Source organism: Salvelinus alpinus, chromosome 2, assembly GCF_045679555.1.
Source record: "Salvelinus alpinus chromosome 2, SLU_Salpinus.1, whole genome shotgun sequence".
NCBI lineage: Eukaryota > Metazoa > Chordata > Actinopteri > Salmoniformes > Salmonidae > Salvelinus > Salvelinus alpinus.
Genome location: NC_092087.1, coordinates 34,200,712 through 34,213,218, shown reverse-complemented (window position 1 = coordinate 34,213,218; position 12,507 = coordinate 34,200,712). Strand labels below are relative to the sequence as shown.

Genomic DNA, 12,507 nt, shown 5'->3' with positions numbered 1-12,507 from the left:
GAGGCCTCCCACTAATTCGACTCCTCTCATGTCTCTTCACAGTGCCAGACTAGAGTCAAGCTCAACAGGGTCTTCTTTCCCCGCTGATTCCGTCAAGCCCGTTCCCTGGGCTGTGGTTTCGCTAGATAGTAGATAGGGACAGTGGGAATCACTTTCATTCATTCATGCGCGTCATTAATTAGATGACAAGGCATTTGGCTACCTCAAGAGACTCTTAATTAAGTCCTGCCGCTTACCGCCGCTTCATCGAATTTCCTTACTTTGACATGAGGGGGTAACAGCCACCCCGAAAGTGGTTTGAGTGTGACCGCTAAGGGTAGCATGCAACGGTCGGATATCATCAAATTGACATCCATTCAAGTCACGCCCGATGGTATCGTCAAAGTATTTTCTGTCTTACAAACTGGACATCAGTTACCGCTACTAACCTTCAGCGGACTTTAACTGGGTTTTTACACCCAATCGACATCAAATGCCAGCGCAATACTTATAGGCTTGAGAACCAAATACCCATCGCAGTATCTAGCGGCACCATCGACCGGGTGTCGAAAGAAGCAACAGCAACAGAAAATAATCATCGTCTTTCAATCATTTGCTTGCCCAGACAGCCCTCTGGGACACAGCCATAGGAACCACCTTTACCAGCGCTTCATCGATATTCCTCACTTTGAAATGAGGGGGTCACAGTTACCCCACGGGGGATTTGAATGCGATGGCGATAAGTGGGTACGCTCCTTTGAATTTCATCAAGTTGACATTCAGTGATCCGTGCCCAGTAGGAACCTAGACATCTTCCGTCCATTTTATGGTTACGCAGCAAATCAATGGGCGTGGATGGTACTACCCACATCAGACGTAGGCCTCCCTCCCCAGACAAGCTGGAGATACCTCTTCCCACTTCGTAGGGCATGAGCCAGATCCATGCAATGCCCTATCACTGCGGGGCCAATAGGTTAAGTCTCTGCCTCATGTTTAGTGAGCGTAGAGGAGACCTCCCCACCTACAATGTGTGGGGCCGGCGAGCGCTGTAGCTGGGGAGATCCGCGAGAAGGGTCCGGTGTGCGTCCAGGTTTTCCGCCGCCAACCACCGGACCCGACTCCCCACCGGTTCGCCTTCGGCCCGCCGATGGACACCACCCCGACAAACCCTCGCACGCAGCCCCTTGCGAGACCGCGAGATGGGCCGCACAACGAACTTCCAATGGTGGCGAGAGGAGGGCGACGGAGCGACTGCTCCCCCAGCCCAGCCCCGCTTCGCACCCCAGCCCTTAGAGTCAATCCTTATCCCGAAGTTACGGATCTTTTTTGCCAACTTCCCTTACCTACATTGTTATAACACGCCAGAGGCTGTTCACCTTGAAGACCTGCTGTGGATATGGGTACAGCTCGGCGTGAGATTTACACCCTCTCCCCCGGATTTTCAAGGGCCAGGGAGAGCTCACCGGACGCCACGAAAACCGCATCGCTTTCCAGGGCTTGTGCCCCTCTCTCAGGGCGAACCCATTCCAGGGCGCCCTGCCCTTCACAAAGAAAAGAGAACTCTCCCCGGGGCTCCCGCTAGCTTCTCAGGGATCGGTCGCGTTACCGCACTGGAAGCCTTGCGGCGCCCGTATCCGCAAGTCCGTGTACATTTTGAAAGTAGTTTGAGGTCAATAGGTCACATTACCAAGGAGCTATTGAAATGAGAAACATTGAAAATTAATGTAAAATCGCGTGAGATTATAATGGACTAACTAAAGGGTGTGCAATGTGAAGGCCCACTGAGTGTACATTCTGTTTGTCAGTAGGTCACATGACCAAGGAGCTATTGAAATTTGAATGCAAAACAAGTTTGTACTTTGTTTACGCTCCCTAACTAATTCAACTAGGAATACAAAATGCTGCTCACATTTCAAATCAAAAACTTCGTCACATGCGCCAAATACAACAAGTGTAGACTTTACCGTGAAATGCTTACTTACTTACAAGCCCTTAACCAACAGTGCAGTTCAAGAAGAGTTATTATAAAATATTTACCAAGCAGACAAAAAAAAGTTATAATAAAAAGTACCACAATAAGAATAACGAGGCTATATACAGGGGGAACCAGTACCGAGTCAGTGTGCGGGGGTACAGGTTAGTTGAGGTAATTTGTACATGTAGGTGGGGATGAAGTGACCTTGCATAGATAATAAACAGTGAGTAGCAGCAGTGTACAAAAGGGGGGTGGTCAATGTAAATTGTCCGGTGGCGATTTTATTAATTGTTCAGCATTCTTATGGCTTGGGGGTAGAAGCTGTTGAGGAGCCTTTTGGTCATAGACTTGACGCTCCGGTACTGCTTGCCGTGCGGTAGCAGAGAAAGAAAAAAAACTTTGGTGACTGGAGTCTCTGACAATTTTATGGGCTTTCCTCTGACACTGCCTATTGTATAGGTTCTGGATGGCAGGGAGCTTGGCCCCAGTGATGTACTGGGCCGTTCGCACTACCCTCTGTAGCGCCTTACGGTCAGATGCCGAGCAGTTGCCACACCAGGCTGTGATGCAACCGGTGAAGATGCTCTCGATGGTGCAGCTGTAGAACCTTTTGAGGATCTGGGGACACATGCCAAATCTTTTCAGTCTCCTGAGGGGGAAAAGGTTTTGTCATGCCCTCTTCACGACTGTCTTGGTATGTTTGGACCATGATAGTTTGTTGAAGTGGACACAAGGAACTTGAAACTCTCGACCCGCTCCACAGAGCCCCATGGATGTTAATGGGGGGCTGTTCGGCCCGCCTTTTCCTGTAGTCCACGATCAGCTCCTTTGTCTTGCTCACATTGGGGGAGGTTGTTGTCCTGGCACCACACTGCCAGTTCTCTGACCTCCTCCCTATAGGCCGTCTCATCGTTGTCGGTGATCAGGCCTACCACTGTTGTGTCGTCAGCAAACTTAATGATGATGTTGGAGTCGTGATTGGCCACGCAGTAGTGGGTGAACAGGGAATACAGGAGGGGACTAAGTACACACCCCTGAGGGGCCACACTTTTAAGGATCAGCGTGGCAAACGTGTTGTTGCCTACTCGTACCACCTGGGGGGCAGCCCGTCAGGAAGTCCAGGATCCAGCTGCAGAGGGAGGTGTTTAGTCCCAGAGTCCTTAGCTTAGTGATGAGCTTCGTCGGAACTATGGTGTTGGACGCTGAGCTGTAGTCAATGAACAGCATTCTCACATAGGTGTTCCTTTTGTCCAGGTGAGAAAGGGCAGTGTGGAGTGCGATTGAGATTGCGTCCTCTATGGATCTGTTGGGGCGGTATGCAAATTGGAGTGGGTCTAGGGTGTCCGGGAGGATGCTGTTGATGCCATGACTAGCCTTTCAAAGCACTTCATGGCTACCGACGTGAGTGCCACGGGGCGGTAATCATTTAGGTAGGTTACCTTCACTTCCTTGGGGACAGAGACTATGGTGGTCTGCTTGAAACATGTAGGTATTACAGACTCGGTCAGGGAGAGGTTAAAAATGTCAGTGAAGACACTTGACAGTTTGTCCGCACATGCTTTGAGTACACGTCCTGGTAATCTGTCTGGCCCAGCGGCTTTGTGAATGTTGACCTGTTTAACGGTTTTGTTCACGTTGGCTCCCGAGAGTGTTATCACACAGTCATCCAGAACAACTGGTGCTGTTGTGCATGCTTCAGTTCTGCTTGCCTTGAAGCGAGCATAAAAGGCATTTAGCTCGTCTGGTAGGCTCACGTCACTGGGCAGCTCGCGTCTGGGTTTCCCTTTGTAGTCCGTACTAGTTTCAAGCCCTGCCACATCCGACGAGCGTCAGAGCCATGTAGTAGGATTCAATCTTAATCCTGTATTGACGCTTTGATTGTTTGATGGTTTGTCTGAGGGCATAGCGGGATTTCTTATAAGCGTCTGGATTAGTCTCCAGCTCCTTGAAAGCGACAGCCTTTAGCTCGATGTGGATGTTGCCTGTAATCCATGGCTTCTGGTTGGGATGATATCTTGGTAGATAGTGTGGTCTACAGCTTATCATAAGGTACTCTACCTCAGGTGAGCAATACCTCGAGACTTCTTTAATATTAGACTTCGCACACCAGCTGTTATTGACAAATAGACAGACACACACCCCCACCCCTCGTTTTACCAGAGGCAGCATCTCTGTTCTGCCGGTGCATGGAAAATCCCGCTAGCTCTATATTGTCCGTATCGTCGTTCAGCCACGTCTCGATGAAACATAAGATGTTAGTTTTTGATGTCCTGTTGGTAGGATAATCTTAATCTTAGATTATCCAAGATTCTCAGAAGGCTGCCAGATCTGCGGCCCCTTTTCCTGCATCTTTCGTCACGCAAAATACGTGGATATGGGCCCGTTCCAGTGAAAGCAGGATATCCTTCTCCGCGGTGAGTAATCGCAGTTCTGATGCCCAGAAGTTATTGTAGCAGCAACATTATGTACACAATAAGTTTAAAAACAAGTTACACAAAAAGCAAAAAAACTAACAAAATAGCACAATTGGTTGGGAGAATGTAAAACGTCAGCCATGTTCTTTGGCGCCATCTTGATACATTTCCACGTTTATTATTGTCCAAATCGTGAAAATAAGACCTGTGTAATGTTGTGCGCAACTTTCCAACATCATGGCACTTATTTTGAGTCTGTAGCTCAAGTGGTTTGAAAGCATGAATATCGTCGAAAATCCAACCTGAAACTGTCTTTACCTCGGTGTCAATTTACCCAACCTAATTCCCTTCTATTAGCTCCACATGGCCTTCTGGTGTACCAAAATGCAAGACGCTGTCGGTTTGATCGAGGCGTAAAGGAAATACCGCAGTGCATTCTGGTATAGCATATACAGCGAGAGGTCAGAGAAACGTCAGATTGCTCAAGATGTCGGTCGTTTGTCTCTCGTCCTTGGGTCGCTGTAGCGCCGTGGCATTCCGTTCTTCCGCCGGAATGGTGGTAAGGCTGTGTCCATTTGAACGATTACCTAAACTGAATGTGCATTGTTGATCGTTTCGAACGACATGGGTTTGTCAGCTAGTTATTTAGCTGCTTGCTTTGTCCCTCAATGAACTATTGTTTACAGACCGCTCGTTGCGGAAGCCTCCGTAGCCTGGCGTACTTGATCAACCAAATCTAAACTATTCGGTTTAACCAAAATAACGTTTCCAGTCAACATAGGCATATTCAGTATTTCCAGGAACAAAACTTACGATTGTGTGGAATGTGTCCTTGGCTATCAAATAAGCGTTTTAAACACGCTTTTTTATCCAGTCTCCCATTTACCGCCCGTGGTGGGTGGGCTGTCATTGTAGTCCATTTTAGACCACGTAGTCACGCGAGAGTAAACTACAACATCTCCCACTTCTACACCCGGAAAATGGGAGACCTGTGATAACGTGTTTTAAACGCTTATTTGATAGCGAAGGACACATTGAATCGTACGTGTTGTTCCTACTGAGTATGCCTCTGACTGGAAGCGATATTTTTGTGAAACCGAATAGTTTAGATTTAGTTAATCAAGAATTGATCACACCTACAGCATCATAGCACAAAATGGTATGCAGCATAGATACGGTACCAGTATAGATACGGTACCAGTCAAACGTTGACACACCTACTCGTTCCAGGGTTTTTCTTTATTATTTCTACATTGTAGAATAATAGTGAAGAGGTCAAAACTCCGAAATGACACACATGGAATCATGTAGTAACCAAAAAAGAGACAAATCAAAATGTATTTTATATGTGAGATTCTTTAAAGTAGCCACCCTTTGCCTTGATTACAGCTTTGCACACTCTTGGCATTCTCTCAACCAGCTTCATGAGGTAGTCACCTGGAATGCATTTCAATTAACAGGTGTGCCTTGTTAAAAGTTAATTTGTGGAATTTCTTTCCTTAATGCGTTTGAGCCAATCAGTTGGATTGTGACAAGGGGTGGTAAACAGAAGTCCATATTATGGCAAGAACAGCTCAAATAAGCAAAGAGAAACAACATTCCATCATTACTTTAAGACATGAAGGTCAGTCAATATGGAAAATTTAAAGAACTTTGAAAGTTTCTTCAAGTACAGTCGCAAAAACATCAAGCGCTATGATGAAACTGGCTCATGAGGACTGCCACAGGAAAGGAAGACCCAGAGTTACCTCTGCTGCAGAGGATACGTTCATTAGAGTTACCAGCTTCAGAAATTGCAGCCCAAATAAATGCTTCAGAGTTGAAGTAATAGACACATCTCAACATCAACCGTTCAGAGGAGACTGCGTGAGTCAGGCCTTCATGGTCGAATTGCTGCAAACAAACCATTACTAAAGGACAACAGTAAGAAGAAGAGACTTGCTTGGGCCAAGAAACACGAGCAATGGACATTAGACAGGTGGAAATCTGTCCTTTGGTCTGATTCCAAATTTGTGGTTTTTGGTTCCAACTGCCGTGTCTTTGTGAGACGCAGAGTAGGTGAACGGATGATGTCCACATGTGTGGTTCCCACTGAAGCATGGAGGTGGTGTGGGGGTGCTTTGCTAGTGACACTGTCAGTGATTTATTTTGAGCTCATGGCACCCTTAACCAGGAAGGCTACCACAGCATTCTGCAGCGACACACCATCCCCTCTGGTTTGCGCTTAGTCCCACTATCATTTGTTTTTCAACAGGACAATGGCCTCCACAATCCACTGACCTCAACCCAATTGAGATGGTTTGGGATGAGTTGTACTGCAGAGTGAAGGAAGAGCAGCCAACAAGTTCTGAGCATATGTGGAAACTCCTTCAAGACTGTTGGAAAAGAATTCCAGGTGAAGTTGGTTGAGAGAATGCCAAGTGTGCAAAGCTGTGTAATTGCGTGCAATTGCTGGCGATTCTTTGGATGCAAAAATCTGTCATTTTTCACAAAAAACGTCTGAGCTCAAGTCCTCCCACACCAGTCACCGGTCAACTCCATCGTAAATTGTAGAGTTTAACCGGCTAGTGTCAAAGCTGACAGTAAGCAAAGACTTGTGGATGTTTTCGCGACGGCTGTCAAAATAGCACGGTAATGTTAACAGGATGGCCGACTTTGCTTAGTCCTTTTTAAAGGCACTTTTGCGCTATTGTTTGATCTAGCTTCATCTTTCTTGTCAATACTTCATATTTTGTCCATTGGAGATAGTGGTATTGTTCACATGTTTAAAATGAAGTAAATACATTATGTGCGGAATGAGTTGGGTTAGTGGTGTAAGGTTAGATGATTCTGTAACACTTGATGTAATGTAGTTATGTGATCTGTAGGGGGACGGTATGGGAATGGCACAAAATATGTCTGACCTTGCTCCACCGGGTATTACGTTTCCTCTGATGTAGCATCAGCTTACCCTTCCCCATATCCTGACCTTAGATCATTGTCTAGGTGGGGCAACTTCACCCAACTCCCTCAAATACCTTCTATACACCTACTCTCTGATGGACTAACGTTAAACTATTCACTCAACACTGTTTATACAATCCTCATGCCAGGAACATTGTGTCGTCATTCATGTGTTTTGTTATGACACGCATGGAAGAAGCAGTCGTCCTCACTCACCTCTCTTACTGTTAGGCGGTTCGGTATGCCCAGACAGCAGCGGCCACCGCCCCACAGCCTAGAATCAAGAAGTTCCAGGTGTACCGCTGGGACCCAGACACGGTGGGGGACAAGCCCCGCATGCAGACCTTTGAGATTGACCTCAACACGTAAGTACAGCCCGCCTTATCAGCTGCATACTTCCATTAGGTTGTTGGACCAAGGACTTTGTCATTTATTGAACATTATCACAAACCACGTTTCCATCTACAGTTTTATGTCAGTAAAGTCATGCCGTATAAAAGTACGATGGAAACAGGAAGTGTTGGTAGAATTTTAATAAATGTCGACAGACAATTTGTTAATTCGACATGGTGGGATATTTTTGTCTAAAATTAATTAAGGTGGAAATGATTTATTGTGCATACTTTTCCAAGAAATTGCACAGTTTAGGCTACAGGGAGGTGAAAGTGCACAGTGATGAACTTTATGCTCCTTTCCAATAAAATCGTGGGTCTTAATTTGTATGCTAGTGACATGATGATCGGTGCTTAAGCTGCCAATTAACAAACAAAAATGATCTTGCTCTTATCCATGTCATCATATAACCTAACCTGTCCAGTGCCCACTTTATCAGTGAACTGTTATCTCGAGAGCATGCACGAAAACCAGATTGGTCAAGTGTGCCATTTGTCGCAACAGTTTGTCTGACAACTCTATCGGTAGAGCAAAAAATACAATGGAAACTCATTTAACTCCTATTTTATTTATTCGGTACATGAAAACTTAAGCACAAAAGTGTTTATTTAAATTTTATTTGCATAACTTCATCACGCACAGCCTTTTATCCCTAACAGTCAGTCTGACACACCTCTGGTGTGGAAATGCAAATATGATAAAATGCGCATTTAATTTTTTTTGCATGAGAATCTGTCGCAAATTGAATGAATCTAGCTACTGTGCAATATCTTTTTAGTACCGAGCTCCCCTTGTATATGGTGTTGATGGAAGACTACCTCTAGATTAGACTTGCTGTTCTTGACTGGTCCTGGGCAGTGGCATGTTCTGTTGATGTTCATCCTCTTTCATTTAGGAGTTTGTGACTTGGGAGTTACAGAATGACTTCACATGTCTTAAGGCGGCCAACTGTATCTCTCGATATAGTTCTCAGAAACAGAAGATCATGTTGCAGTGTTGTTCAGGGCATTAAGTATTAACTCAAATGATGACACTGTTGGAGAGCGAATCATGAGCACCCTTCATATGGAATTAAGGAGGATAACCCCGATACTCTGGACAGGTTCCCAGTCCTCCTCCTGTTCTCTATCTGTCCAGCCCTATTGGCTCACCTCTGGCAATGAGGCATCGTACCAAAAATACCTTGGTGTAATATCACAAGTTCACAGCATGGATATGTATAGTATGTGTCAATCCTGTTGTCATATTTCTTCAGTGTACAGCTGTCAAATCTAATTTTATTTGTCACATGCTTTGTAAACTGGTGTAGACTAACAGTGAAATGCTTACTTACAGACCCATGCCAACGTGGAGAGAAAGAAAATAGAAAAGTAATAATATACAATGAGTATATTTGGCTATATAACTTGGCTATATACATGGGGTACCGAGTGTGTCCTATCACTAGGCAACAGGATAGAAAACACAGTAGCCACAGTGTATGTGATGAGTAAAAAATATGTGTATGTATTTATGTGCTATTCCTAGTTAGTTACAAGTATATCAATCTAAATTCACAAACCGATATACATACACACAGCACATAAATACTTAACTATTTTACAGTCTTATGGCTTGGGGGTAGAATCTGTTCAGGCTCCTGTTGGTTCCAGACTTTGTGCATCGGTACTGCTTGCCGTGTGGTAGCAGAGAGAACAGTCTGACTTGGGTGGCTGAATTGTTTGACAAATATTTTTTGGGGCCTTCCTCTGACACCGCCTGGTATTGAGGTCCTGGGTGGCAGGGAGCTCGGCCCCAGTGATTTACTAGGCGATCCACACTGCTCTCTGTAGCGCCTTGCGGTCAGATGCCAAGCAGTTGCCATACCAAGCGGTGATGCAGCCAGTCAAGATGCTCTCAGTTGCTCAGCTGTAGAACTTTTTGAGGATCCGAGGGCCCATGACACTTTTTTTTCAGCCTCCTGACGGGAAGAGGCGTTGTCGTGCCCTCTTCACGACTGTTGGTGTGTGTGGACCATGATAGATCCTGTGTGTGTGGACCATGATAGATCCTGTGTGTGTGGACCATGATAGATCCAGTGTGTGTGGACCATGCTAGATCCTGTGTGTGTGGACCATGCTAGATCCTGTGTGTGTGGACCATGCTAGATCCTGTGTGTTTGGACCATGATAGATCCTGTGTGTGTGGACCATGATAGATCCTGTGTGTGTGGACCATGATAGATCCTGTGTGTGTGGACCAGGATAGATCCTGTGTGTGTGGACCAGGATAGATCCTGTGTGTCTTAGGAAACAATAAGTTGACTGTGCTTCCCTCCTTTCCACAGCTGTGGCCCCATGGTATTAGACGCCCTCATCAAGATCAAGAATGAGATGGACGGCACTCTGACTTTCCGTCGGTCCTGCAGAGAGGGTCAGTGTGGGAAGGGAAGTGGGGTTAGTTTGGGACACTGATGAATAGATTAAATTGTTGGACTGATTCTAGTAATGAATCACTAAATGTTCTGTGGGGAGTGAGAGAAGAGCTGGGATTAGTGTTCTTAAAGGTTGACTTACTGTATTTTTGTTACGTGAGGGGATTTAGGTAGCATCAAGGTTGGAAAAAGATTGGAGAAGAGGTTGGGAGTTTGATCCCTGGGCGAGTCATACCAAAGACTGTAAAAATGGGACTCGTTGAGTCTCTGCTTGGCACTCGGCATTAAGGAGATAGATTGGGGGTAAGGCCCTGCGATAGACTAGCGTCCTGTCCAGAGGGTGTAACTTGTACATCAAGTTGCCTCATGCTACAGAAACAGGAGATGGGCTCCTGCTCCTATGAGCCGTTCACACACACAAAGGCTACTAAGGTTGGAAAGTGTGTCCAGGATGGAATTATCTAAGAACAGGATGTCCAGGGATGATACCAGGGCAGCTTAGTTCTAGTGACTGACTATCCTCAGATGGATATGCTCTAGCCAAGGAAACCTAACACGTGTCAGTTCCTTCTACAACTTCAAATAATGTCCAAGGTGAGTAATACAGTGTGCATGTGGGTTTGCTATGGGTCAGGTATCTGCGGATCCTGTGCAATGAACATCAATGGAGGCAACACACTGGCCTGTCTGAACAAGATTGACACCAACACCAGCAAGGCTACCAAGATCTACCCTCTGCCACACATGTACGTGGTCAAGGACCTGGTGCCTGTGAGTATCATGACATTCCATACATGCTCTTCACAAACTGGCTGGATTCCTTTATCCACCATTATGGCTTTCAATGGTTAAAAATTGGAGTGAATTTTGTGATTGGGTTCTGTTTTGGTTGCAGGATATGAGTAATTTCTATGCTCAGTACAAGTCGATCGAGCCCTACCTGAAGAAGAAAGATGAGACAAATGAGGGAAAGGAACAATACCATCAGACTGTGGAGGACAGACAAAAACTGGTACACCCAAATTACCTTTGTTCAATTAACAATGAGCATAATTTAGATGTATGAACTGAGGGCTGCTATTGTGTGCATTCTGTAGTCTTCTCCCTTTCCTCATGACTTTATATTTCTCTCCCTCCCAGGACGGGCTGTATGAATGTATCCTGTGTGCATGCTGCAGCACCAGCTGTCCCAGCTACTGGTGGAATGGAGACAAGTACTTGGGACCTGCTGTCCTCATGCAGGTCTGTGTATTTGAGTTTAGACTAGTCTGAGGGAAATGTTTTGATCAACGGGACACTGATGGGTGAATGTGTGTATGCACCTTGGACTGTTTGTGAGCTCACATGTCCGTCCTCCCTCCAGGCCTACCGTTGGATGATTGACTCGCGAGACGAGTTCACAGAGGAGCGTCTGTCCAAGCTGCAGGATCCTTTCTCCCTCTACCGCTGTCACACCATCATGAACTGCACTAAGACCTGCCCCAAGGTAACCTCAGTCTAGTAGACAGCACTACTCCCTTCCAAGGGCTAACGGTAAACTTCACTGCTTACTAGCACACTCTTCTTCTTTCTCATTGTACTCAAGTGCATCACCTCTCTCCTACTCTTACAGGGCCTGAACCCAGGGAAGGCGATTGCAGAGATTAAGAAGATGATGGCCACTTACAAGGAGAAGAAATCAGCTGCAGCTTGAACCCCCCCCCCCCCCCCATAAATTATACTATAATTAAGATTCCCTACCAGTGGGTTCTGCTGGGCCTGCACACCTGTTAACTTCAACACCTCCACACTCTAGCACTACTGACTGACACTGGACTCCAAGGGAAATGGGTGCACGCTGGATTGGTGTGTGTACTGTAGCGAGCGTGTGTTTGTGTGAATGCATGGGTGCATACTGTATGTGAGACTTGACCCACTGATTTAAATGGTGCATTCCTTAGTTCATATACCCATTGTTTGGTCTCGTGTGTGTGGGTGTGTTTGAGTTCAGAGTGTGATGGATTCACAGATATTAAATATGTATATGATCTGCAGCTCTTCCATCATAACTATATCTATCAGGAGTCTGCTTGTAATAAATCCAATGCTTTAATGCCTGCCATTGTTTCCTTTGTTATTACGCCTGCTTCTGACCGGATGTCTCTTTCACTTTATTTCTTTAGTAATAGTTATCACCTCTCGGCTTTCAGCACCTTCATTGAGTGGCTTGATTCTTTGTACAGCATTTGAATGGTGATAGGTTTTAGGATCAGCTAAAAAAGGAACTGAACTTGTGTGCTACAGTGGGTAGTGCCGTAATTTCAATCTATATCCTCTAGGTGTCAGTCTTTCACATACTTAACTGGAGTTGAGTGAAAAGGGAGAACAAATAAGGACCATGTCCAAAAAAA

General features: G+C 45.6%; 2 protein-coding genes across 2 annotated transcripts in view; one reads left to right on the top strand and one right to left on the bottom strand.

Annotated features, from left to right (window-relative positions):
• The window catches only part of atad3 (ATPase family AAA domain containing 3), a 31,888-nt gene extending 26,605 nt beyond the window's left edge, over window positions 1-5,283 (bottom strand). Inside the window, exon 1 of the mRNA XM_071375144.1 lies at window positions 5,182-5,283. The gene's annotated coding sequence lies outside the window, so the exon portion shown is untranslated. The remainder of the gene's footprint in view (window positions 1-5,181) is intronic.
• On the top strand, window positions 4,733-12,213 carry LOC139559295 (succinate dehydrogenase [ubiquinone] iron-sulfur subunit, mitochondrial). The gene is made up of 8 exons (XM_071375167.1): window positions 4,733-4,927; window positions 7,543-7,676; window positions 10,031-10,116; window positions 10,752-10,888; window positions 11,013-11,129; window positions 11,258-11,359; window positions 11,481-11,603; window positions 11,730-12,213. Exons 1-8 carry the CDS (start codon window positions 4,856-4,858, stop codon window positions 11,808-11,810), a joined length of 852 nt encoding a protein of 283 aa, XP_071231268.1. The 5' UTR covers window positions 4,733-4,855; the 3' UTR covers window positions 11,811-12,213.
• The last annotated feature ends 294 nt before the right edge of the window (window positions 12,214-12,507 follow it).

Excerpts from the sequence above, each read along its gene's own strand:
- LOC139559295 (XM_071375167.1), top strand. The coding sequence starts at position 4,856 with ATGTCGGTCGTTTGTCTCTCGTCCTTGGGTCGCTGTAGCGCCGTGGCA. Across the intron at positions 10,117-10,751 it reads CCGTCGGTCCTGCAGAGAGG|GTATCTGCGGATCCTGTGCA; the intron begins GTCAGTGTGGGA and ends GCTATGGGTCAG. Across the intron at positions 11,604-11,729 it reads GCACTAAGACCTGCCCCAAG|GGCCTGAACCCAGGGAAGGC; the intron begins GTAACCTCAGTC and ends CTACTCTTACAG.